This window comes from Sciurus vulgaris, assembly GCF_902686455.1.
Source record: "Sciurus vulgaris genome assembly, chromosome: 11".
Classification (NCBI taxonomy): Eukaryota; Metazoa; Chordata; class Mammalia; order Rodentia; family Sciuridae; genus Sciurus; species Sciurus vulgaris.
Window position 1 is genome coordinate 69,906,494 of NC_136472.1, and position 26,215 is coordinate 69,932,708.

Consider the following 26,215-nt stretch of genomic DNA (forward strand, 5'->3'; position numbering starts at 1 on the left):
CTCCCGGTAGTCTTGGGGCTACGCCCCTCCTGCTAGAGTCCCCGCCGCCGATTGGCTAAGAGCACTTGAGCGGCGGAAGCAGCTGGCTCGCGCGGGGAGTAGGGAGGGGGTGAGCCCTGAAGATGGCGGCAGTAGTGGAGGTGGAGGTTGGAGGAGGTGCTGCGGCGGAACGGGAGCTAGATGAGGTAAGAAGAGTAGAGAGACAAGGAAAGAAGGGACAGCCTGAAAGTGATGGAAGGGGCAGTGAGGCATTGGGGGAAGAGGGTCCTAGGGGAGACAGGAAGGGTCCTGAGAGGGAAGGAGGAGCTGACTGGGGGGCGGGTGCACGGTGAAGGAAATCTGAGGTTCTCTTGACTTGGGCACCCTGAGGTGGTCGTTGGGTTAGAAGTCTTGCAGTAGCCTCAGAGGTGGAAATGAAGGACAGAACGCCTACACGGATGTAGGTGTTAAGATTTTGAGATTATTGATTGGGGGGTCCTAGGGTAGGACTAAGGGGCTGAGAGGTAGCTTAAGAGTTGAAGGGGCGTCGACTTTTGCAAGGAAAGGCCGGGCTTTCTCTGTGGGAGAGGACGCTAAGGTTGGCGTGGGGGTTGGGCATACAGACTGGGAAAAAGTGCTAATCTACAGGTATTATAGCTTTGACTTACTTTTAGGTAGGAACTATTTCATTTTTCATCCTTACATTCTATGACTGTACATAAAGTTTTGGACAACGAATGGATGATTGAATGATTTTAGATTCTATGTACGTAAAGTTTTGCTCAACAAATGGATGATTGAATGGATTGTATGAATGGATGAATGAATCATTCATCCGTTCACAGTAAGTATCACCTTTGTTCCGGGTCCTGAGCTAGGTGCAAGGGACACAAGGGTCCCTTCTCTTGTAGAGCCCACAGTGTAGTGGTGGGAGACAGACAAGATTAAATATTGCATCAGAAGTATAATGGTGGCCTTGAGAAGAGGACACCAATTCATTTTGGGCTAGGGAAAGTCTCTTAGAGTTTGTTGAATCATAAAGGATAAATGATTTTGATAAATAAATGCTTTGAAAGTGAACTTGAGAGTGCATGTCTCCTTTCCTATCTAATAAGCATTTAAAGGCTGGTGTATTCAGTTACCAGTGGACCTTGAATCACAGGAGGAAGGAATCACTGAGTTTGAAAGGAATGAAAGGATAGGCTGAGAAGCAGAGAGGTGAGGAAGGAAAGGGGAAAAAAATCCTGAGGCCAGAGAATGATAGCTAGAGTTGTGTGTGGTCTTGCGTTTGACAGCATGTAGATAAAGACAACACAGGGTAATAGGAGGAAGAGAATCAGCTGTCAGGGATGGAACCAGTGGAAGCGCTGAGGCGTCAGAATTTTAGAGGCCCTGACTATGTTTGGTGGGAGAGTGGGGAAAGTTTGGTGATGAGGCTCAGAAAAAGGAAGTGGACTAAGGAAGCAAAGACTATTGCTAGGTGGTGGGTTAACTTGGTTTAAATGATTGGGATCATTAAGGTGGGGGAGGAGACTGAGAACTGACAGGTGGTCAGAGCATGAGAGAATTAAGCATTGTCTTTTGTCTCTTTCCTCTTAATCACTAGAAACTAGAGATGTTGGGATATCTTTAGATTGGTAAGGTGGGGTGGTTGTGGAAATGACCTCCAAGGCCCTTTTTACCTTTAAGATTCTATGATTACAGTATGATTCAGTGAGATATATTTGAAAACACCTTGAACAGAGTAAAGGCTGTATTAAAGTTATTGTCTATGGTTTGTTAGTCATGGGCTCTCCTTTGAGATTGGTACATGTATCTCTTTCAGTGAGACATTAGTTATATATGTAAGGGTTCATTAAGATACAGAGCAGAAGATTTGGAAGAGGAAAAAAGAATTTAAGGTTTTCATGTAAGACTTTTTTTTTTAAACTTTTACTTCTTAGTTTTTCTTTGTTGTTTAAGGACTTAAGAGCTACCAGTAGTATGATACACTTTCCAGAGTGTTATGCCTAGAGATCATCTTTATATGAAACCACTTTTGTTCATCCCAGAAACCTTGTTACATGTTTTATTCTCTGAGAAGGAATATAATCTATTATCTGGAAATGCTGTGTGAATTGAATTTCTGTTCTTTTCTTTGTGTGTTTAAGATAAAGTAACTCTGAGAAACAGAAATAGTAATCCCCCTCAAGCTCCAGAAAGAACAGAGGTGTGGTCTGGCAGACCTTAGTTTGTGTGTTTCTTCTAATGTCTCCCCAGCTGTTTCTGTTCAGCCATCACTAGTGAAATAGAAGTCAAAATCCATCATTTAATATGTAATTATAGGAATTTACTGTGTGTTATGCATCAAGAATTCAAAGATGAGTAAGAGGATTTTTAGCAATTTACAATCCAGTGAGGAGACCTGCAAATAGTCCATTACAATACTACTAGATAATTGCAGTAATGAAAGTGTGCAACAAGTGAAGCCAAACACAAGAGACAAACATTATAGTCTGCTAGGGGAAGTCAGTGAAGTCTTTATGATAGAGATGGGTTTGAGCTGAAAAATTAAACGTTGGGCTTACCAATAAAAAGCTGTCATTTGCATGTGACATCAGAGTTGCCTCTCTGCACTTTCTGCTTGGTTGGATCCTAATGTTGAGCCCAGATTATATAAGAGTAATGGGTAGCCTAAGATGGGGCTAGTGTACTTTTCTTATATTTTGGAAAGTACATGATGTGGTTTGTTCTTCAGGTTACTGTATCTGTGCTTTCCAATACTAGATATTATCAGCATGATAAATAGTCCAGTAGGAGTTATTCATATTCCTTTCCTCTTTTTGTCTGGCTTCATGATTTTCTTCAGAATTTGAGAAGTAAGTTAGGCTTTTTTTTTGTTTGTTTGTTTTGTTTTTTTTTTGCGGTGCTAGGGATCAAACCCAGGGCCTTGTGCATGCAAGGCAAGCACTCTACCAACTGAGCCCTAAGTTAGGCTTTTTAAAATGGCTTCTCCTGGACTGGGGATATAGCTTAGTTGGTAGAGTGCTTGCCTTGCAAGCACAAGGCCCTGGGTTCAATCCCCAGCACCGCAAAAATAAATAAATAAATAAAATAAAATAAAATGGCTTCTCCTGCTTTGGGGAGGTGAATAGAAGAGAAGGTTTAGGAAAGAGCTACCAGTAGGAAAGGTTACTGTTTATTGAGCCTTTATTACAAATCAGCACTTGTGTAAAACCCTTGACCTGTGTAGCAGTCCTGTGAGTTAGAAGTGTTAATTCCATAGTTTAAATGAGCCAAAGGCTAGAGAAATAAAGAAGTTTCCCAAGATTTCACAGTTTGTGAGTGAGGAAGTATGGATTCTGGCCAGGTCTGCCTATGCTATACTGTTCAGTTCTTGCTGTACTGAGCTCCTTGGTTCCATTTCTCATGCCACTATTTGTGTTCTAAGGGTTTTGTGATTTAAAACTGTATAGTCTTAGCTGGGCATGGTAGTACATCCCTGCAATCCCAGCTGTTGGAGAGGTGGAGGCAGGAGGATTTTGAGTTCAAAGCCAGCCTCAGCAACTCAGCAAGATCCTGTCTCTAAATAAAAAATAAAATAAAATAAAAAAAGCTTGGGGATGTGGCTTAGTGGTTAAGAGCCCTTGATTTCAATCCTCAGTACCTAAATAAATAAAATTTGTTTAAACTTAATTATTTTATATGTAAAAATTGATACAGTATATTGATAAGTAGTTGATTCAGAAGAGCATTTTGAATTTCACATTTTTGAGGTAAGTTTTTTTTAGTATTTCATGTATGATTGAGGAACCGAGCTTCCAAGGATTTGAGATATGCTAAAGGTTTGCAGCTATTAAGTGGTGTTACTAATATTTAAGCCCACATTTCCATTCAAGTGTGGTGGTGCATGCCTGTAATCCCAGCAACTTGGGAGGCTGAGGCAGGAGGATCATGAGTTCAAAACCAGCCTCAGCCTCAGCAACTTAGTGAAGCCCTAACCAACTCAGGGAGACCTTGTTTCTAAATTAAAAAAAAAAAAAAAAAAAAAAAAAAAAGGGCTGGGGATGTGTCTCAGTGGTTAAATGCCCCTGGGTTCAACCCCTGTAGAAAAAAAAAAAAAAAAAAAAAATCCACTTTTCCAGATTCCACAGTGTTTATTTCCCATCAGTTTAAAGATTCAAATTGCAGACTTCTTTTACCAAAGCAAACTGCCCCTTATAGTCAGAAGTCCTATTTCCAGCCAGGCCTGGTGGTGCATATGAGTATTCCTAGCAACTCCGGTGACTGAGGCAGGAGGATCACAAATCTGAGGCCAGCCTGGGCATTTTACTGAGACCCTGTCTCAAAATAAAAGGACTGGATATATAGCTTAGTAATAGTGTACCACTGGGTTCAGTCCCTAGTATAGGGAAGGGGTGAGCCTCATATTCAAAACATGATGCAGTTTTTTTTTTTTTCCTGAGAGGATCAAAATAGGGGTTAACCAAAAGAATATTATTCTAAGTCCTTTATTTGCTAATAATTTGATTCTGCTGAACCCTTGATCATGAGGAATGATTAGCCCAGTGGTAGTTAGGGAGATGAGAGATGGGTTTAGCCAACTCTGGTCAGGTATTAAACAGTCTGTGATGACTGGTACTTAGTTCCATCTCACAACTGCAAACCATGGTGTGCTTGAGAACGTTAGTAGGAATACCAGCTAGCAGACCCAGAAGCCAACTTACTCCTAGAGCCAGTGGTTTTCTCCTAAGCAGAATAGCTGACTAACCTCTGAGAGGAATTAGAGGCATCCTCTTGGCACTGGGAGTAGTTTAAGACTTAAAGGTAGAACAGCATATCAGTACTCAATCATGGCCAGGCAACCCTTCTGGCTTGAACCTGTGAATTCTGGATGTGTCCATTTTCAATGTCTGCTCATCTGCTAAAATGATGGTATATCATGTAGATCAGTGCATGCCAGAGATCAAAGCAGGTATCCCAAGTGCAACTAACTGAGGTATTATTGCCACAAGTGAATAATTTATCTTTTCTGGGTCCTGTTTTACACTTGTTAGAAGAGGAGATCTGAGTCGAGCAAGGGATGTGGAGTCATAGGCTGTAATCCCAGCTACTCAGGTGACCAAGGAGGAGGATCACAAGTTCAAGACCAGCTTTTGCAACTTAATAAAATAAAAATAGGGTTAGAGATCTAGCTTTGTGGTGGAGTGCTTGCCTGGCATGTACAAGGCCATGAATTTAATCCCTAGTACCTAGAACTATGTTGGTGTTTTTTAAACTTCATTTAGTCATGAATCTCTTTACTTAAATAAAAACTCACTTTGAAAACATTTTGGTCCTTGAAGGGACTCAATAGAAGTCTTAAGGTGTTATAAACCACAATTTAAAAATGAGTGCTGGGATTATAGCTCAGTTGTTAGAGTGCTTGCCTTGCAAGCACAAGGCCCTAAGTTCAATCCCCAGCACCACCAAAAAGAAAAAAAGAAAAAAACAAAGGAGCTGCAATTCATCATAGCTAAACTATGGAACAAACCTAGATGCCCTTCAGCAGATGAATGGACAAAGAAAATGTGGTATATACTGAACCTTAAAAAAGAATGAAATTATAGCATTTGCAGGTAAATGGAACTAGAGAATATCATGCTAAGTGAAATAAGCCAATCCCAAAAATACCAAAGGCCTAATGTTTTCTCTCATAAGTGGATGCTGATCCATGGACGGGGTGGGGTGGGTAGGGAAGAATGAAGGAACTTTGGGTTATGCAGAAGGAAGTGATAGGAAGGGTGGGATGGTGGGGATGGGAAGGACGGTAGAATGTGATAGACATTATTACCTTATATACATATATGATTACACTGCTGTTGTCACTTAGCACCATGTACAGCCAGAGAAATGAGAAGTATGCTCCATTTGTGGACAATGTGTCAAAATGCATTTTACTGTTATGTATAACTAATTAGAACAAATTTTTAAAAATAAACTGAAAAAAATTTTAAGAAAATGAAGGAGCTGTCTCTTTTAGTCCACTGATTGGGTCACTCTGTTCTGTGTTCCTTCAGCCTCCTCTGTTCTTCTAGCCCAGCTCTACCAAACATTGTAATTGTCTTCCCCACTAGGCTGTAAGCTTCACCAGAGAGCAGAATCCTAGTCTTTCTTGTTTATTGTTTTGTCCTCTTCATTCAACATGTTTTCCAGCATACGGTAGGTACCCAATAAGTATTTGATAATATTAATTATTTTTATTAGTGGTATTGAGGTTTGAACCCAGGGATGTACTATCACTGAGTCCTAGTCCTTTTTAAAATTTTTATTTTGAGATAAGGTGTTGGTTGCTAAGTTGCCAAGGCTGGCCTTGAACTTATGATCCTCCTCTCAGGTCACCCCAACCCCAGTAACTGGGATTCTAAGAGTGCACCATTCCTGGTGGTACTGCTTTTTATTTAATGTTTACAATATTCCTATAATTGGTTTGGATTTTTTTTTTTTTTTTGGTACTGAGGATTGAACCCAGGGGTGCTTAACCACTGAGCTACATCCCCAACCCTTTTTATTTTTTATTTTGAGACAAGGTCTCACTAAGTTGCTTAGAGCCTCAATAAGTTTTTGAAGATGGCCTCAAACCTGTGCTCCTCCTTCCTCAGCCTGCTGAGCCGCTGAGATTACAGGCATTCACTACCACACCTGGATTTAATTTATTTTTAACTTTGAGACAGTGTCTTCCTAGGTTGCTGAGGGTCTCACCACCTTGCTGAGTCTTCCTTAAACTTGCGAACCTCCTGCCTCAGCCTTCTGAGTTTCTGGAATTACATGCATTGACTACCATGTGCCCAGCTCTGTGTACTGTATTTCTGGTTGCTGCCAGGTCTTCTTTGGTATTGCCTTGTCTGTGTAGAATATCTTTTCCTTTCCAAATCCTACCTGTCCTTTAGGATTCTAGCCTAAGCCTCACTTGGCTTCTAGGACTTTTCTAGTCTACACATTTAGCTTTTTACCTCACCTTTTATGGTTTTCTCTGTAAAGGTTTCTACCTTCATTTATCAATCTAGTCATCAGACTTCTGAAGCACTTTTTGTGTGCCAGGCACTGTGCTATGCCTGATAATACCAAGATGGATAAAGTACAATAACTGCCATCAAGGGGTTTATAGATTAGTATAGGTTGAGAAAGACTGAAAGGTAAATGCAAAAACAAGTGCTGCAATAGTGGAGTAGGTGCAGTGGTACATCAAGGAGGAAATGGCAGTCAGTATCACATTTCTTCTTCCCAGGGTGTTTTTTGCTTTGTTTTGTTTTGTTTTTGTGCTGCTAAGGATTGAACCAGTTATTTTGGTAAACCTGCAGCAGGCAGACTGTGGAAGTTCCTATTCCTTGCTTCTTCAAAGCAATAATCAATGTTTTGTTGCTTTATTTTCCTTCTGTGGGTCTTTCCCTGAAGACATTTGATAAGTGTTCCTTGTTTTTGGGGATTTTCTTCTCTGGGGATTCTTGGTTCAAACCAAGATCATATTGAGGGATTAAGGCATGTGTGATTGGAGTTTAATCTTGAATATCTGATTGTGTATCTTTGGAATTTTTTTAGGGATGTAAAATGAGTTGTAGCATAGTGAAGAAGTGGGGAAAACCCCACTAGAGTAGTCAACAGTAACCCAGGTTCTAGAATAGGAATAGATTTGCTTTATCTCAGAGATAGCCAACTCATAGTTGATGATTAGAAGACAGTGTCAAACAATCCTGAGGCCAGGATGTAGCAGAAAAGAGTGCTGAGGGAGAGCATTGAAGGCAAAATAATATAGAGTACTTTGTGTCAATAAAACACCAAGTGTTTTATATGCATTATCTAATTTAATACTGCAACCTTACAAGATAGGTACTATTATAATTACCCCCACTTTACAGATATAGAAACTAAGGCATGGAGAATTTAAGTGACTTGTTTAACATCATACACATAGGTAAGTGACATCAGGGGATCAAATCCAAGGCCTTTCCAGCTCTTGGGCTCTTAGCAACCCTGGGAAATGTGAATATGTTTATTTCCTATCCTATTTTACACTAGACATCCCCACTGTGTGTGGGATTTCATTTCCTGAGGTGATTTGACAGAGGTTGTGCTATTTATCTCTCCCACCAGACTCAGCTATGCTTGAAAGCCTTATTCATTCTTTTATTTCCACATAGTGGCTAGCATAGAATAGGTTTCAAATGTTGAACTTGAATCTTTAATTTAGTACATCTACCTGTGTTGAAATCTCCAGGAAGTGGTCACTCAAAGTGTATTTAAATCCCTCTAATGGTAGGGAGCTTATCATTCCGTGGTCGTTGTCTTCCCTCTGAATATCTCTGTTGCAGTATTCTTCAGATTGTGCTATTTCTGATAGCTTCAACCTTTTAGTTCTCATTGTACCTTTTCTTAGATTCTGCTGCTTTGCACCTCTGAATTTTGGAGGTACAGTCAGTGACAGAGAATGTAGGCTCAGGGCACCTGAGACTGACCTAAAAGCTTATGCCATGGAAATTAACCCAGGATAATCGATATAGCATCATCTCTCATCTCCTTGGTATTTCTTTGTGTTTTCCCTTCTTGAAGTCATATGTTATCTCTTTGCTCCTCAGAGGAAAATCTGTAGGGAAACATAAACTCATTAGTTTCCTCTGAAGTACAGCTTTCCCAAGAGGGTGTTGGGTCATAGCTATGAGGCTTTTGGCTAGAGAGAAACTGGAGAAAGGGGAGGCAGAGAGCATAAGCCCTGCCAAGGTTTTTGTTCTTTCTTCCCTTTTTTCCCCCTTTCTAGTTGTTACCAATAACTGAAAGCATTCTATTTCTTAGAAGCCTCATGACATTTTACTCCCTGTTGCCCTTAGGATTAAGTCTAACATCTTCTGAGCTAGTCATTTGGTACCCTTCAAAAACAATATTTTCTCTCCCTATTATAATAATAACAGTAATAGCTAATTTTTTTGATAGTACAGGGGATTGAAATAAGCAGATATAATAACTGCTGAATTATGAAGAAGCATAGAGATCTCTGGGAACACAAAAAACGAAAGGCAAGAGATGAAGAAAGGCTCTTTAGCTGACTGTGGAGGTGACTAGAAATTAACCAGCTAAAGAAAGAAGGGCCCTTTAGGCAGGAGGAACAACATATGCAAGGTGGGAGATGAGAGAGAGAATGGTACTTCAGGGAACTGGGTGCAGTTTAGTAATACTAGAGTATCAGTGTAGGAAGTGGGGAGTAAAGAGAAAGTTGCGGGGCTGGGGATACAGTTCAGTCGGTAGAGTGCTTGCAAGCACAAAGCCCTGAGTTCGATCCCCAGCACCGCAAAAAAAAAAAAAAAGAAAAAAAAAAAGTTGGGGGACAGGCAGGTATGATATCATATAAGACATTATATATTGTGCTAGGGAATTTGGATTATTTATTTATTTATTTATTTTGTGATGGGGTCTTACTATGTTTTCCAGGCTGGCCTCAAACTCTGGGGCCCAGAGGTCTCCTGCCTCAGCTTCTTGAATGGCTTGGATTATAGGCATGAACCACTGCACCTGGCTAGCAGTTTGGATTTTTATATGTAGATGATGATTAGTTTTAAGAAGAGCTTTAAGAATTTAGGTGAATGACATGTATCAAATTTGCATTTTAGATGGGGGGACTGAAATGGAGATGAGATTGAAGGGTCCAGGCAAGTAGGGCTTCCAGATTTATTTAATTCTAAAGTGCATGTAAAGTGCTAGAAGAATGGGACCCCAAGGAATGTGAAAAACTGGAAAGGTCAACTGGGATCAGATCACGGCCTTGTGTGGTAACAAGAGCTCACTCTTTATTGCTCTCTTGCAGGGTACTGTGTAGCCTGCTAAGGAGTTTTTACTTTGTTTTCTAGGTAGCATTGGGACACCCAAAGATTTTCAACTTGGGTGAGACAGTGACTGAGAAGGGCATGAGATTGAAGGTCTGGATTAAGTTTGTAGCTAGAATAGAAAGGAAGGAAAAGATGGTAGAAATATTTCCTGTTCCATTGGTACCACCAGCCATGAACTTCAGTTCTACTTTCTTCCCAAAGTTCCCTTCAGTTCTAGCTATATGCTGTACTAAATTTGAAAAGTATTGACTGTTGGCTATTCATAATCAAGTAGGATTTTATATTAATGTTTCTTTTATGAGGAAAAAGTCACTTTTTACCTGAACAACCACAAGGATGAAGCACCTTCATTACAACCTGTCTCTTCCCTTGTGGATGTGAGTTCCTTACAGAGAAGAAAGGGCACTGCCAGCAGAACTAAAGTATCATTCATTGCTGGGGATGAACATAGCCTGGGATTTTGTCATGTGCTTGTTATCTCTCATTGGCAAAGGGAATGGAGGGAGAGGGCCAGTTTTCTAAGTGATGGGGCAATTTGATAGTTACTTATGAATGTAGATACTGCAGGGATGGTTTATATAGAAATTGTTTTTTTTTTTTTTTTAATTGCTTTTTACCTTTAGAAAGCAGTGCTCTCTTAGGGGTGAATGGTAGGAGCAATGTATAAACAGGTTTTACTGGTTTCATATGGGTTTCTCAGTTTCTCTGAATTCTTCTGCAGCATTGTCCCCAGCATTTGTTCGAGAGAATTAGTTTCTGTTTCCCAAGAATTTGTTTTGTGTCTAGTATTAGGTGTGAGGGGGATGCTTAACAAGTAAGCTATTGTCCTTCACTTCAAAGCAACTAAAATTATTTAGCATCCTTCTAACATTTATTGAATGTATACAATGTGCCAGGTTATAGCTTTGAAATATAAAAACAAATGAGATTAAACTGATCCTTGGGCCATTTTACACCAATAGGATGGCTAAATTGGAGAAGAATCTTTGTAATTCATACATTGATAACATTGATTATATATAGAATATGTAAAGAACTCTTACTACAACTCAACATTAAAAAGAAATGACCCAATCAAAATTGGGCAAAAAGCTGGGTGTGGTGGCACATGCCTGTAATACCAGCATTTTGGGAGACTGAGGCAGGAGGATTGCAAGTTTAAAACCAACCTCAGCAATTTAGTGAGGCTCTAAGTAATTTAGTGAGACCCTGTTTCAAAATAAAATATAAAAAAAGGACTGGAAATATGACTCAGTGGTTAAGTGCCCCGGGTTCAATTCCTGCTACAAAAAAAAAAAAAAAAAAAAAAAAAAAAAAAAGGCAAAAAATCTGATTAGGCTTTTCTCCAAAGAAAATAAATAGACAATAAGCACATGGAAAGATGTACAGCATCATTAGCTATCAGAGAAATGCAAATCAAAATCTCAGTAATATGATGTGCAAACGATTTGGCAGTTTCTCTATAGGTTAAGCATAGAGATCTATACCCCAGCAATTCCACCCTTAGGTTTTTTTTTTTTTTTTTTTTTGCGGTGCTGGGGATTGAACCCAGGGCCTTGTGCTTGCAAGGCAAGCACTCTACCAACTGAGCTATCTCCCCAGCCCCCTTAGGTATATTCTTAAGAGGGAAAAAAAAAAAAAAGGTTCACACATAAACTTATAGCACATATATATAACAACATTATTTTAAAAAACCAAAATATAAAAACAATCCCAATATCCTTCAGCTGGTGAATGGATAGAATGGATAAATAAAATATGATATATTCACACAGTGGAATATTATTTAGTAAAAAAAGGAGTGAACTACTGATACATGCTATAACATGAATGATTCTTAAAAACATGCTAAGTGAAAGAAACCAGTCACAAAAGACCACATAAAATTAAAAAGGTGGGATACTGAGGTGTTGCTCAGTGGTTAACGCCCCTGGGTTCCATCCCAGGTACCAAAAAAAAATCCTTGGCCTGGTTACTTTGTCTTAATAGACTTCAAGCTCCTTGAGTTTGAGAATTATTTGTTTATTATTGTATTTCTAGTCTAGAACTTAACATGTTCAGTTAACAGTTAAATAGATGTAAGAATGGATAAAAGTGGAGAATGTTCCATAAATGAGGTGATATTGAGCTACACCTTAAAGGTTTAATAGGAGTAAGCTAGACAATAAAGGTGAGGAGAGACTTCTAGAGAGAAGAAAGCAGCAACCAAAGAATCGAATCATGTCAGAAAAGGAGTAGAACCAGTTAGAATGACAAGTGGTTTATTGTGGCTGAGTAGAAGTCACTTGGCTGAGAGAGGTGAAATAAGGAAGCTGATTGGGTCAGAGTATGAAGTACCTTGCATGTCATACTAAGGTGTTGGGACTTTGACCTGAAGGCAATAGAAGGTCATGAAAGTTTGTCAAAGTAGGAATATAATGCAGTCAGATATATGTCTGATAAATACCATTTTAGCTGCTCCTGAGTCTGTTCTGGAAGATTAGAGTTAGAGAGATTACTTTGGAGGCTGCTATAGTAGTCCGTGAGAAAACAAAGGATTAAGTCTAAACTAAGTGTGGCAATGAAAAACTCAAGGGAGATTTCACAGGTGGGTATATTTGATCAGCACAGTCCAGAATGTAAAGGCTTTAGGGGTTTATAAAGGATAGTTCTGTTCTGGGAGAGTTCTGCAGGAGGTGACATCTAGTTCAGGTCTTTAAGGAGAGGTAGAGAAATTTAAGGTGTTTGGAAGCTGGAGTGCATATAGAAAAGAATGGGAGAAGAGGTCTCAGAAGGAAGGAAGCCAGACTGAGAAACAGAAATTTGATTAGGTAGAAATTGAAGAATCAAAGAAGTAAACTATATGCCCTCATATTTGAAAAGTTTAATTTAAAAAGCTACCTAGATAGATTGGTAACTGTTTTTTGTTTTTTGTTTTTCTTTTGGTACTGGGGATTGAACTCAAGGGCCTTCAACCACTGAGCCATGTCCCCAGCCCTATTTTGTATTTTATTTAGAGACAGGGTCTCACTGAGTTGCTTAGCAACTCTCTTTTGCTGAGACTGGTTGTGAACTGGGGATTCTCCTGCCTCAGCCACCCAAGCTGCTGGGATTACAGGCATGCACCACCATGCCCAGCTGGTAGCTGTGCTTTCTGGTGATGGTAGGAAGGGCACAGGGGTGAAGGCAGGTAGCATTGTTAGCAGTTGTTTCAACTAGCATCTGCCTTCACTTCATTGCCCCAAGTGTGCTGCCCATGTCAGGCCTTAGAATTTGGCTAAGTATATCTAATGTCCCATCTGATTAGGACCTTGGAGGTCTTAAAGGTGAGGTAGTTCCACTTTAAACTTATTTGTCTTGAATTCTTGGCACAACTATGGAGTTGGAAAATGTGGAATGAAATGTGGAAATGGAATGAAAGAAGAATGGGGAACTACAAATGTGGATAGCTTGTGAACCTTTGGACTTCACTTGTTATCCTAATTACCCAGCAGGCCACGGAATCTGTACCTTACCAGATTAAGGCTACTGGCAAGGTTGTTATGTTGTATTTCTACCGAGTTCAGGAGCTAGCTAATCTCTCTTTTCTCTGGGTTTACATAGCATTTTGTTTATATGTCAGTAGTTATCCTTATCATATTATATTTAATTGTAGTCTTCCACTACTGTCTGGACTGTGAATACATCATGGGCAAAGGTTGGACTTACTCATCTCTAATGCGAAAGGATAAAGTCTCTAGCCCCATGGCTGATAATTCTCTAATGTAAAAGGATTAGCCAGTAAGTATGAAATGTCAGGTTGCCCATCCAAAGAGAGAGTTTCAGAGTTTAGGGCTCTTTGCAGTTAGCAGGTGTTTAAAATCAGTGTGGGAGACCATTCCCTGAGTGATGTAAACTCCTGATGTGTGCATTATCACTTTTTAGTGATTTAACTTAATAGCATCCACTAAAGACATTTTGCTAAATTCTGTGGTCACTAAGAGAACTAAGGTAGTTTCAAAGACCAATCTATTATAGCTGACTCAAGAGCTTTGGAGTTAGATAAATTTTGTGTGAATTATAGTATTTTATCTTAAGGGAACTTGAAAGTCATCTAGCAATCCTCATTTTATAGATGGGGAAACTGAGGCATAGGGAGAAGTACCCTATTTATATAAATTAAAAAAATATATATATACATACAAACACACACACACACACATAAAATTTTGGGGGGTATTAGAGATGGAACCCAGGGGTACTTAACCACTGAGCCACATCCCCAGCCCTTTTTATTTTGAGACAGGGTCTTACTAAGTTCTTTAGGGCCTTGCTGAGTTGCTGAGACTGGCCTTAAACATGTGATCCTCCTGTCTCAGCCTCCTGAGCCACTGGGATTACAGGTGTGTTCCACCACACCCGGCAATACATTTATTTTTATATATAATGTATATATAACATTTATATATGTATAATACATATATTTCACATGAACAAATATATATAAACATTTATGCAAATATATATAAATGTAGTAAGTAAAGAGCTACACCAGATTAGAACTTATAGTTGTATTTCTGTTCACTGAGGATAGTTGTTGCCTTGAGGCCTTTTCTCAGGGTGAAAAATGAGTGAGCTAAAACCCAAGGAAATGAGACATAACACATGGACTAAGTGTCACTATCCATCTTATTCAGTATGTTCTTTTGGTGCTGGCAAACTTTTGGGGGAAAGCAGAGTACTGATATATAGCAACAAAATAGCCTCTTTCTTTACTCTTCCTTTAGACTTCTTTATTTTTGTTCCTAACACTTCTATAAGAAATTATTTCACATGTGTGTTTTATGCCTGTCTTTATGCCTTGTTGGCTACCTTCAAGATTCTAGGCACATGGTGACTTGCTTAACCTTTGACATTTGTTTTTTTGTTTGAATTTGTGATGTGTCTGGGTTTTTTGTTTGTTTGGATTTGATCATTAATGTATCTAAACCTTTCTAGAAATGCAGAGTGCACACTATGGTTGAGTGATTGTCAGAGGACTCTATATTGCTTATATAAGTATAGCTGAGGTTACTTTTTGGGGGGAGGGTACAGGGTATTGAACTCAGGGGCTCTTGACCACTGAGCCACATCCCCAGCCCTGTTTTGTATTTTATTTAGAGACAGGGTTTCACTGTGTTGCTTAGCACCTTGCTGTGACTGAGGTTGGTTTTGAACTCACAATCATCCTGTCTCAGCTTCCCAAACCACTGGGATTACAGGTGTATGCTACTCCATCTGGCCTGAGGTTACTTTTTTTGGTGGATTTAGGCAATGTGAGATTTAGTGTGCACCTAAATTTCATCCTGCATAATCAGATAGTAGTAGAGACAAGAATCTCAGAAGCAGCAAAGCAATATGACTTGGCAGCTGAGGAGAGAACACTTAATCCACAGCTGTGGGGAGAAGGCAAGACCCAGGGCTGATTTATTCATTAGATATAGTAGGTGCAGTGACCAGAAGCCCACAAAAATGTTTTAATTTCTTTTTAAATTAGAAGAAAAAGGTGACTGTAATCTGGCTGGGATTATACCTTTTTATACCAATGTAGTTGTAAAACATACACTTTAAAAAACTTTTCTTTTAATGGAAAGGGGGTCCACAAAGGGAAGAATGCCCAGGTCCTATAAAAGTTATAATGTGACTGTGACACAAGACCTTATGACACATAGTCATTGACTGTTTGAGGCACTAATCCCTGACACTGGTTTCCCTCTTAAGGTCTATGTCTTATCTCTCTAACACTTCTCCAGACCTCAGTCACCATGATTGTTGATGCATCATATCTGTGCTTTATATCTCATTTGTGCCTTTTGTAAAATGGAAACAGTTGTGTTTCTTGGACTAAATAAATCCCTGATTTAAAAAAAAAAAAAAAAAAAGCTTAATTTCTGTCTTCTCAGGGGCAGGAAAAAGTTTGATTCATTTCTGTATTCTCTGCTTAGCCTAGGACCTGCACATTTAGAATAGGAGTAACTAAACTGAGAATAAGTAAAGGAATAAATGTATCAAACCTCTTCGATAGCCTCAGAGGTCCTTTTTTGGGGGAATGGTATTATAAACAGTTTTATAGCTATCTTTTAGTTTTGATGAGTGTCTTCAGCAAAATTTAGAGAGCTACTGGGACAACTAAAGAAGATGTGGAAAATAAGGGTGATGTTCCATTGTGGAGAGTTAAGAGCCAATATAAAGAATCAGGCACAGAAAGGAAAGAATTTTTTTTTTTTTAACAAATCATGCTAAGACAACTGGATAGCCACATGCAGAAGAATGAATTTGGACCTCTGTTTCACACTGCATAGAAAAATTAACTAAAAATGAACTAATGACCTAAATGGAAGAACTAAATTTATAAAACTCTTCGAAGAAAACATAGGAGTAATCTTCATGACCTCATTAGGTGGTGATTTCTTAAATATATCAAAATTACAAACAACAAAAAAAAAGATGTAAATTATACTTCATTAAGATTAAAAACTTTTGTGCTACAAGACATTTAAAAAGTGAAAAGATAACCTACATAATGGGAGAAAATATTTGCAAGTTGTCTATCAGTTAGGGATTTATATCTAGGATATAAAAATAACTTAAAATTCAATAATAAAAAGATAATTGAAGAAAAAAAAACCCTGAATAGACTTTTTTTTTAAAGAAGAAATACAGTGACCAGTATGCAGATGAAAAGATGCTGTAGAGAAGCTGGGGGTGTAGCTTAGTGGTAGAGTCATTGCCTACAAGAACATAATTTCCATCCTCAGCACTGCAAAAAATAATAATAAAGTTGAAAAGATTTTCAACATCATTAGCCTTTTGGGAAATGAAAAGTGACTTTGAGATATTATTTCACACCCATTTGAATACTTTAATCAAAAAGAGTACAAATGTTAGCAAAGATGTGAAGAAATTAGAACTCTCACACCCTGCTGGTGAGACTGTAAAATGGTACAGCTGCTATGAAAAATAGTTTGCAGTTCCTCAAAAGGTTAAGCATAGAGTTACCATATAACAGCAATTATACTCCTAGGTGTATACTTAAGAAAAATGAAAACATACATTCACACAAAAATATACTGAAAAATGTTCATAGCAATATTACTTATAATAGCCCAAAAGTTGATACATCCCCAGTATCTTAACACCTTATGAATGGATAAATAAAATATGATATGTACCTACAATGGAATATTGTTTGGCAATAAAAAGGAGTGAACCAAGGGCCTGAGTTGTAACTCAGTGGTACAGCACTTGCCTAGCATATGTGAAACACTAGGTTTAATCCTTGGCACCACAGGGAAATAAATAAGTAAAATAAAGGTACTGTATCCATCTATAACTAAAAAAAAATTTTTAAAAAAGGGAGTGAACTACACTATATGTTACAAAATGGATCAATCTTGGAAAAAATTATGCCAAGCTGGGTAAGGTGGTGCATGCCTATACTCCCAGCGACTCGGGAGGCTGAGGCAAGAGGATCTTGAGTTCAAAGCCAGCTTCAGCAAAAGCGAAGTGCCATGCAACTCGGTAAGACCTGTCTCTAAATAAAATACAAAATAGGACTGGGGATGTGGCTCAGTGGTTAAGTCCCCTTGAGTTCAATCCCTAGTACCACCCCCACCCCCCAAAAAAATCATGCCAGATGAGAGAAGCCAACCACAAAATACCAGATATTGTATGAGCCCATGTATACAAATTGCCTATGATAAACAAATATATAGAAACAGCAAGTAAGTTAGTGGTTACCTAGGGCTGGGGGTTGTGGGGAGAATGGAGAGTGACCTCTAACTGGTATGTGGTTTCTTTTTGGGGGTAATTGTGGCATAATTTTGTGAATATACTAAAAAAACCTAGTATACTTTAAATGGGTGATTTTTATGGTATGTGAATTAGATCTCAATAAAATTGTTATTAAAAAAACAAATCAGGCTGGGTGTAGTGGCACACATCTTTAATCCCAGCAGTTCAGAAGGCTGAGGCAGGAGGATCACAAGTTTAAAGCCATCTTCAGCAGCTTAGCAAGGCCCTAAGCAACTTATTGAGACCCTGTCTCAAAAAAAAAAAAAAAAAAAAAAAAAAAAAAAAAAAAAAAAATTTAAAAATCAGGTGTAGAGATGCAAAAGGCTATAGATGCAATTTATGAATATAAGTGCTGGGATGTAGTAGTAATACTTCTTAAACTTTTAACATACTTATGAATTACTTCACTATCTTATTAAAATAAAGATTTTGTCTCAGGGGTTCTTGGATGGAGTCTGAGATTCTTTATTTCATAGTGGCTCCCAGGGTGTTATTGCTGTTGGCTGGGGACCACAGATAGCAAGGTAGTAGAGGATGTTGTGTCTTAAATGAATGGAATCAAAGAACCTTCCAGAAGCCAGGAGGATTAGATCAAAGTTTTGCAGGAAGGCAGAATGGGGCTTAAGGAACAAAGTAACCAACCCATGTAAAGGTACAGAGATCAGGGTTGGGGTTGTGGCTCAGTGGTAGAGTGCTTGCCTCCTATGCATGAGATACTGGGTTTGATTCTCAGCACCACATAAAAAATAAATAAATAAAAGGTATTGTGTCTGTCTACAACTAAAAATATTTTGAAAAAAAGATGCGGAGATCATAGAGTATTTTATTTTTGTAGGAGACAGGAAGACTAAAATTGTGGGGATACAGTGGTAGGTCCTTAATCTTCTGTACCTGAGAAGAGATAGCTGACAACTTTTGAGCATTTTTCATCTTTGCAAAACTTTCTCTTGCCCTCTGCCTGGAATTTTTGGTTTAACCTCTTTCAAATCTGGGCTTATGTAGATTGATATGACTAGGGACCTTGTGAGAGCCTAGGAGAGAAGTGATTGACTAGCCATAAAACATTCTATGTTTAGGTCTTAGAGTTGGTTATGGGCCTATCAATCAGTACCCTTGACCTGGGAACCTACTCAATTAGCTACCTGAGTTTTAGACAAGATACCTTCAGACTGAGTTTAGTGCTTGGCCCCAGATGAATAAACTCCTTAATGAGGGAGAAAATAAAGATGTCTTTCCAGATGGTACAGGTTAATTATAGCTATAGTTTACTGCTTTCCTTGTTTTTCCACTTGAGCCAGAAGACTGGTTTGGATGTAATTTAAAACCTTTTTATTCTGAAGGCAAATATTAAAGCCAGATCTTATATTACTCTTTAACATTTATACTACTTCATGAAGTGCGAAAGATCCTTTTAAGTACCAAGTGTTACTCTTCTGTGCTTTATCAATATTCAGTTCCCTGGCCTCTTCTAGTAGTTTATAAAGAATGCCCACTGTTCCAGAAGGAAAGGCAGTGAAATCACTTGATCACCTTGAATGTATTTTCCTCCCAGCCCTGTGATGAAGTCAGAAGTCTTAGTCTGTTTTCCAGGTAGAGAAACTGAGGCATAGACAGTAACATACTAAGTCCACTCTTTGACAGAGAGGTACCTCCATGCCTGGCCAGTTTTCTGGATCTTCTAGTTTTGCCTTCAGTGTCTTCCTTATTTGAACACATGCTTGTTTTTGTTGTGTAGTTTTTTGTTTTGGTTTGGTTTTTTGGTACGGGGGTTTGAACTCAGGGGCACTTGATCACTGAGCCACATCCCCAGCCCTATTTTGTATTTTATTTAGAGACAGGGTCTCACTAAGTTGCTTAGCACCTTGCTTTTGCTGAGGCTGGCTTTGAATTCATGATCCTCCTGCCTCAGCCTCCTGAGCTGCTGGGATTACAGGTGTGTGGCACCAGCTGTCACATAGTTTTTAACATGATTTTTCTGAATGTTCTAATGTTGGATGAATACTCCTCTGTCAGAGGCTTATTGGTTACTACCTTCCACCCTCATATTGGTAATGGAATCCAAGGTACTGTACTACTGAGCTACATCCCCAGCCCCATTTATTTATTTGCTCTGTTGGGAGTTGAACCCAGGGCCTTGTGCATGCTAGGGAAGGGCCTTACCACTTAGCTATTCCTCAGCCCACCCTTATTTATTTTTTAATTTTGAGACAGGGTCTTGCTAAGTTGCTAAGGCTGGCTTTGAAATTGCTTTCTCCTGCCTCAACCTCCTGAGTCACTGGAATTATAGGTGTGTGCTGCGTTGGCCAGCTAATTAGTTGTGTGTGTGTGTGGTGCTGGGGATTGAATCCAGGGCCTTATGCATGTCAGGCAAGCACTCTACCAAATGAGCTATATCCAGCCCTAATTAGTTATTTTTAAGTGTTTGTTTACTCACCAATTAAAGCATCTCCAGGTGGTATATTGATTTATTCGCATACTTGCATACTTTATTGAAAAGAATTCCATTCAGTTCTACCAGGTATTCATTGAATGCTTAATTTATGCTTAACTGTGTGCTATTCTCCTTGGTAGACACAAACACAGTGTAAAATGTATCTTGACTCTGAGGCAGCTTCCAGATTTATAGGATGGGTGCAAGATAGACAAAAGCAGGGCCAGGGCCAAGGTGAGGCAATCAAGGTGCTGGGTACAAATTTGAAGCAGTCACTCAAGGTCATGAAGTTTAGTGGTGGTGACTGGAGTGAAAGCCGCCTTAAATTATGAACCCTAGATTCCTTGCTTACCCCAAATTGGTCCTAGACTTAAGAAGCAGTTGGGTCATGTGGAAAGCATGTCTAAGATAACATAAGAATATGAAAGTGTATTAGAGAACAGCGCTTCTTTAATGCACTAATGTGATTATTAGTGCATAATAATCACCTGAAGATCTTATTAAAAGGTAGCTTCTGATTTTGTAAGTTTAGAGTGGTGCCTGAGATTGTGCACTTTTGACAAGCACTCAGATGATGCTGATACTGGTAGTACATGGGCTACGCTTTGAGTGAAAAAGAGAAAAATCCTTGCTGGAAAAAAACAGGACTGAATTCACTATGCTACAGAATCAAGGCTTTTTTTAGGAAAGGTGAAATTTAAACTGGGTTCTCAAAGGATAACTTAGATTTGAATAGGAAAAAAATGTAGCAGAAAGGCATTCCAAACAGAAGGAGGAATATACAAAGGCCCAGAGATGGTATATGAGTCTCATTTATTTAGGGACAATGAATAGGCAGATTTGGCAAGGTCCAGGTCCAGGTAGGAAAAGAAGACAAATTTTGATAAGAGGATGAAACTTGTGCAATGATTTTTTTTTTTCAAAGTATTATCTTTAATTGTTTATAGGTACCTCTCAGGAGTGCTTTTCCATATTTTGTATCCACTTGTCCCTTCTCATAGTATTTGACCTCTGTCTTTCTAGATGAAGGCCTGAGTCAAGGTATTTGGTACTTGGTACCTTGACTCAATTCTGTGAGGTAATATGTGAAGTAGGGAAAAGAAGGAGGGTAGTTGACTTCATAGATTGGTTCAGGAAAACCTTTGGATTATTTATTTATTTACTTTTCCTTAGCTGGGACATGAGGAAGCCAGAAAACATTCCTGAAATAGTGATAGGCATTCCTAGTACACACACTTAAAGGAAGGCTGGTAAATGTGCTGACTTGACTTGGTAGTAGATGGAGTTCTATTTTATCAAATATTCTTTTTTTTTTTTTTTTAAAGTTTTTGGACCAGAGATTGAATAAAGGCACTTCACCACTGAGTCATATTCCCAGCCCTTTTTTATATTTTATTTAGAGACAGGATCTCAGTGAGTTGCTTAGGACTTTATTAAATTGCTGAGACTGACTTTAACTTGCAATCCTGCTTCAGCCTCTGGAGCTGCTGGAATACAGGTATGTGCCACTGTCCCTGAAGTTACTGGAACAGTGGGAAACTGGGTCCAGAGTATCCTAAGTTCTGAAGGAATAATTGTTGATTGATTTGTTTGTTTATAAGTCCTTATCTGTCTTCTCTACATCAAGGAATGTCTTCAGCTCAATTCAGTATACTAATGTATTGAGTGACTTAAGTACTGAAGCATGGTTATGCTTTCGTATAGCTACAAAGAAGTAGAAAACTTGAGCCCTGAACTCAAAACTAGTGCCATGGATTTTTTTTTTTTTTTTTGTAAACAAATGGGATACATGTTGTTTCTGTTTGTACATGGAGTAACAGCATACCATTTGCGTAATCATACATTTACATAGGGTAATGATGTTTGATTCATTCTGTTATTTTTTCCTTCCCTCCCACCCCTCTTTTCCCTCTATACAGTCCCTCCTTCCTCCATTTTTTTCCCCCTCCTACCCCCCATTATGTGTCATCATCCACTTATCAGCAAGATCATTCGTCCTTTGGTTTTTCGAGATTGGCTTATCTCACTTAGCATGATATTCTCCAATTTCATCCATTTGCCTGCAAATGCCATAATTTTATTATTCTTTATAGCTGAGTAATATTCCATTGTATATATATACCACAGTTTTCTTATCCATTCATCAATTGAAGGACATCTAGGTCGGTTCCACAATCTGGCTATTGTGAATTGAGCAGCTGTGAACATTGATGTGGCTGTATCTCTGTAGTATACTGATTTTTAAGTCCTTTGGGTATAGGCGGAGGAGTGGGATAGCTGGGTCAAATGGTAGGTCCATTCCAAGTTTTCTAAGGAATCTCCTCCATACTGCTCTCCAGAGTGACTGCACTAATTTGCAGCCCCACCAGCAATGTATGAGTGTACCTTTTTCCCCACATCCTCTCCAACACCTATTGTTGCTTGTATTCTTGATAATCACCATTCTAATTGGGGTGAGATGGAATCTTAGTGTAGTTTTGATTTGCATTTCTCTTATTACTAAAGAAGGTGAACATTTTTTCATGTTTGTTGATTGCTTGTAGATCTTCTGTGAAGTGTCTGTTCATATCCTTAGCCCATTTGTTGATTGGGTTATTTGTATTCTTGGTGTAGAGTTGTTTGAGTTCTTTATATATTCTGGAAATTAGTGCTCTATCTGAAGCATGAGTGGCAAAGATTTTCTCCCACTCTGCAGGCTCTCTCTTCCCATTGCTGATAGTTTCCTTTGCTGAGAGAAAGCTATTTAGTTTGAATCTATCCCAGTTATTGATTCTTGCTTTTATTTCTTGTGCCATGGGAGTCCTGTTAAGGAAGTCTGATCCTAAGCCAACAAGTTGAAGATTTGGACCTACTTTTTCTTCCATAAGATGCAGGGTCTCTGGTCTGAATCCGAGGTCCTTGATCCATTGTGAGTTGATTTTTGTGCAGGGTGAGAGAAAGGGGTTTAGTTTCATTCTGTTGCATATGGATTTCCAGTTTTCCCAGCACCATTTGTTGAAGAGGCTATCTTTTCTCCATTGCATATTTTTGGCACCTTTGTCTAGTATGAGAAAATTGTATTTATTTGGGTTTGTGTGCGTGTCCTGTATTCTGTACCATTGATCTACCTGTCTATTTTGGTGCCAATACCATGCCATTTTTGTTACTATTGCTTTGTAGTATAGTTGAAGTTCTGGTATTACGATACCGGGTTTCATTCTTCCTACTAAGGATTGCTTTAGCTATTCTGGGTTTCTTATTCTTCCAGATGAATTTCATGATTGCTTGCTCTATTTCTGTAAGGTACGTCATTGGGATTTTAATTGGACTTGCGTTGAATCTGTATAGCACTTTTGGTAGTATGGCCATTTTGACAATATTAATTCTGCCTATCCAAGAACATGGGAGATCTTTCCATCTTCTAAGGTCTTCCTCAATTTCTTTCTTCAATGTTTTGTAGTTTTCATTGTAGAGATCTTTTACCTCTTTGGTTAGATTGATTCCCAAGTATTTTAATTTTTTTGAAGCTATTGCAAATGGAATTGTTTTCCTCATTTCCCTTTCAGATGTTTCATCGCTTACGTATAAAAGTGCTTTAGATTTATGCGTGTTGATTTTATGCTATTTTGCTGAATTCATTGATGAGCTCTAGAAGTTTTCTGGAGGAGGTTTTTGGATCCTCTAAATATAGAATCATGTCATCAGCAAATAATGACAGCTTAAGTTCCTCTTTTCCTATTCGTATCCCTTTGTTTTGTTTTTATGGGTTTTTTTTGGGGGGGTGAGGGTACTGGAGATTGAACTCAGGGATGCTAAACCACTGAGCCATATCCCCAGCCATTTTTATTTTATATTTTGAGACAGGGTCTCACTAAGTTGCTTAGTGCCTAGCTGAGTTGCTGAGACTGGCTTTGAACTTGCGATTCTCCTGTCTTAGCCTCCTGAGCCACTAGGATTACAAATGTGTGCCACCATGCCAGGCTAGGGCCATGGTTTTTGACGGGGACAGTTTTTGTCTATAGACGTTTCTGCTTATTGCACCGGGGTTATGGAACTGGTAATGTACAGGACCCCTTCTCAAACAAAGAGTTAACCACTGTGAAATATCAGTAGTGAGAAGTTTGAGAAAACTTGCTGTCAAAAGACAAGACCCCAGAGACAACCTGATCTTGGGACTTGGAAGGCCATACCACTAATAGTTAATAGTAGGGCAGGGACTAGAGCTCATTTTGCCATGGTCTGATGTTCTGCTTGCTACCAGGGGGGCATTAGAGCCATATGACATTATGTGACAGAATATTTTATCTAACTTCATCTCCCACCAAGCCTGACTCATATTTTTTCCCTAGTCATACTGAACTGTTTGTATACTATACAACTTAATTCTTTCGTGTCCATGTTATTTCTTTGCCTGCAATATATTTCCCTCATTTCTTTATCTAGATATTTCACGTCTTCTAAGAAGACTTCCCTAATCTATAATGCCCTAGATTGGGTTAAAAGCCACTTCTTCATTCTTCTATAGCTAGTCTTTCTCATATAATAAAGAGATTTTCTATTTATATATGTCTTCCTCACTAGGCTGTGTGTTGGGAGTTAGGATTCTTTCAGTCTTCAGCGTCCATTGCATAGTACAGAATGTGTGTGTGTGCAACACACCTTCAGTCATAAATGTAAGGCAAACTATGTGGTTAGAAAAGAGAGAAATCAGTGTGAAATAGTTTTGGGAAAGGCTTCATAGAGATTGTAAGGCATGAAATTTTCCTTAATTCCTTGAAGGCATTGATGAACGCATGAGCACCTTGTGTTAGGCAGTAGTACTAAGACAGTAATGGGTTTTTCTGGTGGTGTCTTTCTGCAGGTTGATATGTCAGACCTCTCCCCAGAGGAGCAGTGGAGGTAAGTGTCACATGTGGGCCTTACAAGTTGGGAACTAAAAGTTAAACCAGCTAATGGAGTTGTATAATGACCATCCTTTTTCCATCTGTGGGAGGTAGTGGCTCAAGACTGGCAGGACAGGTCTTGGGGGATCTTTCTAAGTATTTGGATCACTCCTAGGTACCTCCCTCAGTCCTAGGGTGTAAGTGGGTAATTGCACCAAACCCTCTATCTGGGTTTGAATACCAGTTCCACTATGTGATCTTGGACAAGTTGCTTAATTTCTCAATGCCTAAGTTTGTCCCATTTGTACAATGAGGATCCTAACAGTATTATCCTATATGGAGTTGTGAGAATTAATATACGTAATAATTCTTAGAATAGTACCTGGTATTTGGTGAGCTTCCAGTAAGTGTTACTTGCTTTGAAGATGATTATCATCATTAACATCATCATGATTATCCATGATACCCGATAGAGAGCTCTGGTTGAGAAAATGGGAGTTGTGTCCTCTGACTTCAGCTCTTCTACTAAGTTGCATTGGAACCAGAATGATTCAAAAAAATTTTTATTTTTATGATTTCTTATCAGTGAAGGAGTTTCAGAGTGCTTACCCCACAGATTTCACAGGGTTGCTGACCAGTGAGCTGAAATCAACCAAGTAAAATGTAATAGTGAGGGCTGGGGATATAGCTCAGTTGGTAGAGTGCTTGCCTTGCAAGCACAAGGCCCTGGGTTCGATCCCCAGCACCACAAAAAAAAAAAAAAAAAAAAAATATATATATATATATATATATATATAATAGAAAAAAAATCCCTTAGTTTAGATTAAAATTATTGATTATAAAAATATAGAATGGCAACAATACCAACTTATGACAAACCCAGCATGAGTTTAGGTGACTTCAGGCTCAATATGCACCAATTTTGTATCATAGGTACCAAAATATTTTTAATAGTTTGGAAGATGTTCACAGAAATGTGCTATCTTCCTTAAGGAACGTGAGAATGCCACTGTGCTCGGCTTTGCAGGACACAAATGTTTTGTTCTAAGCAGTGCTTATTATGAAGATCTTTAACTGGATCATGTCTAGAGGAAGGCAAACAGAATTGATTGTCTTCACGTCATGTTACATGAACAGTGGCTGAAAGATCTAGAACTGTTAGCCCTAAAAGGGCACAGGAAAATTGAGATAATAACAGGAGAGGTGGTTTTTTTTTTGTTTTGTTTTTGTTTTGTTTGTTTGTTTTTGTTGTTGTGCTGGGAATTGAACCCAGGGCTTTTTGCATTAGAGGCAAGCACTGGACCTACTGAGCTATGTCC

At 38.8% G+C, this 26,215-nt stretch overlaps 1 protein-coding gene across 2 annotated transcripts in view; it reads left to right on the forward strand.

Moving 5' to 3' along the window:
- The first annotated feature begins 39 nt into the window (after positions 1–39).
- Positions 40–26,215, forward strand: part of RNF121 (ring finger protein 121) — a 60,882-nt gene continuing 34,706 nt past the window's right edge. The window contains exons 1-2 of one of the 2 annotated variants that reach the window (XM_079104855.1): positions 40–185; positions 24,875–24,912. In XM_079104855.1, the coding sequence (XP_078960981.1) occupies positions 123–185; positions 24,875–24,912 (101 nt within the window). In that variant the 5' untranslated portion in view covers positions 40–122. The remainder of the gene's footprint in view (positions 186–24,874; positions 24,913–26,215) is intronic. The other variant, XM_079104856.1, reaches the window with a different exon arrangement.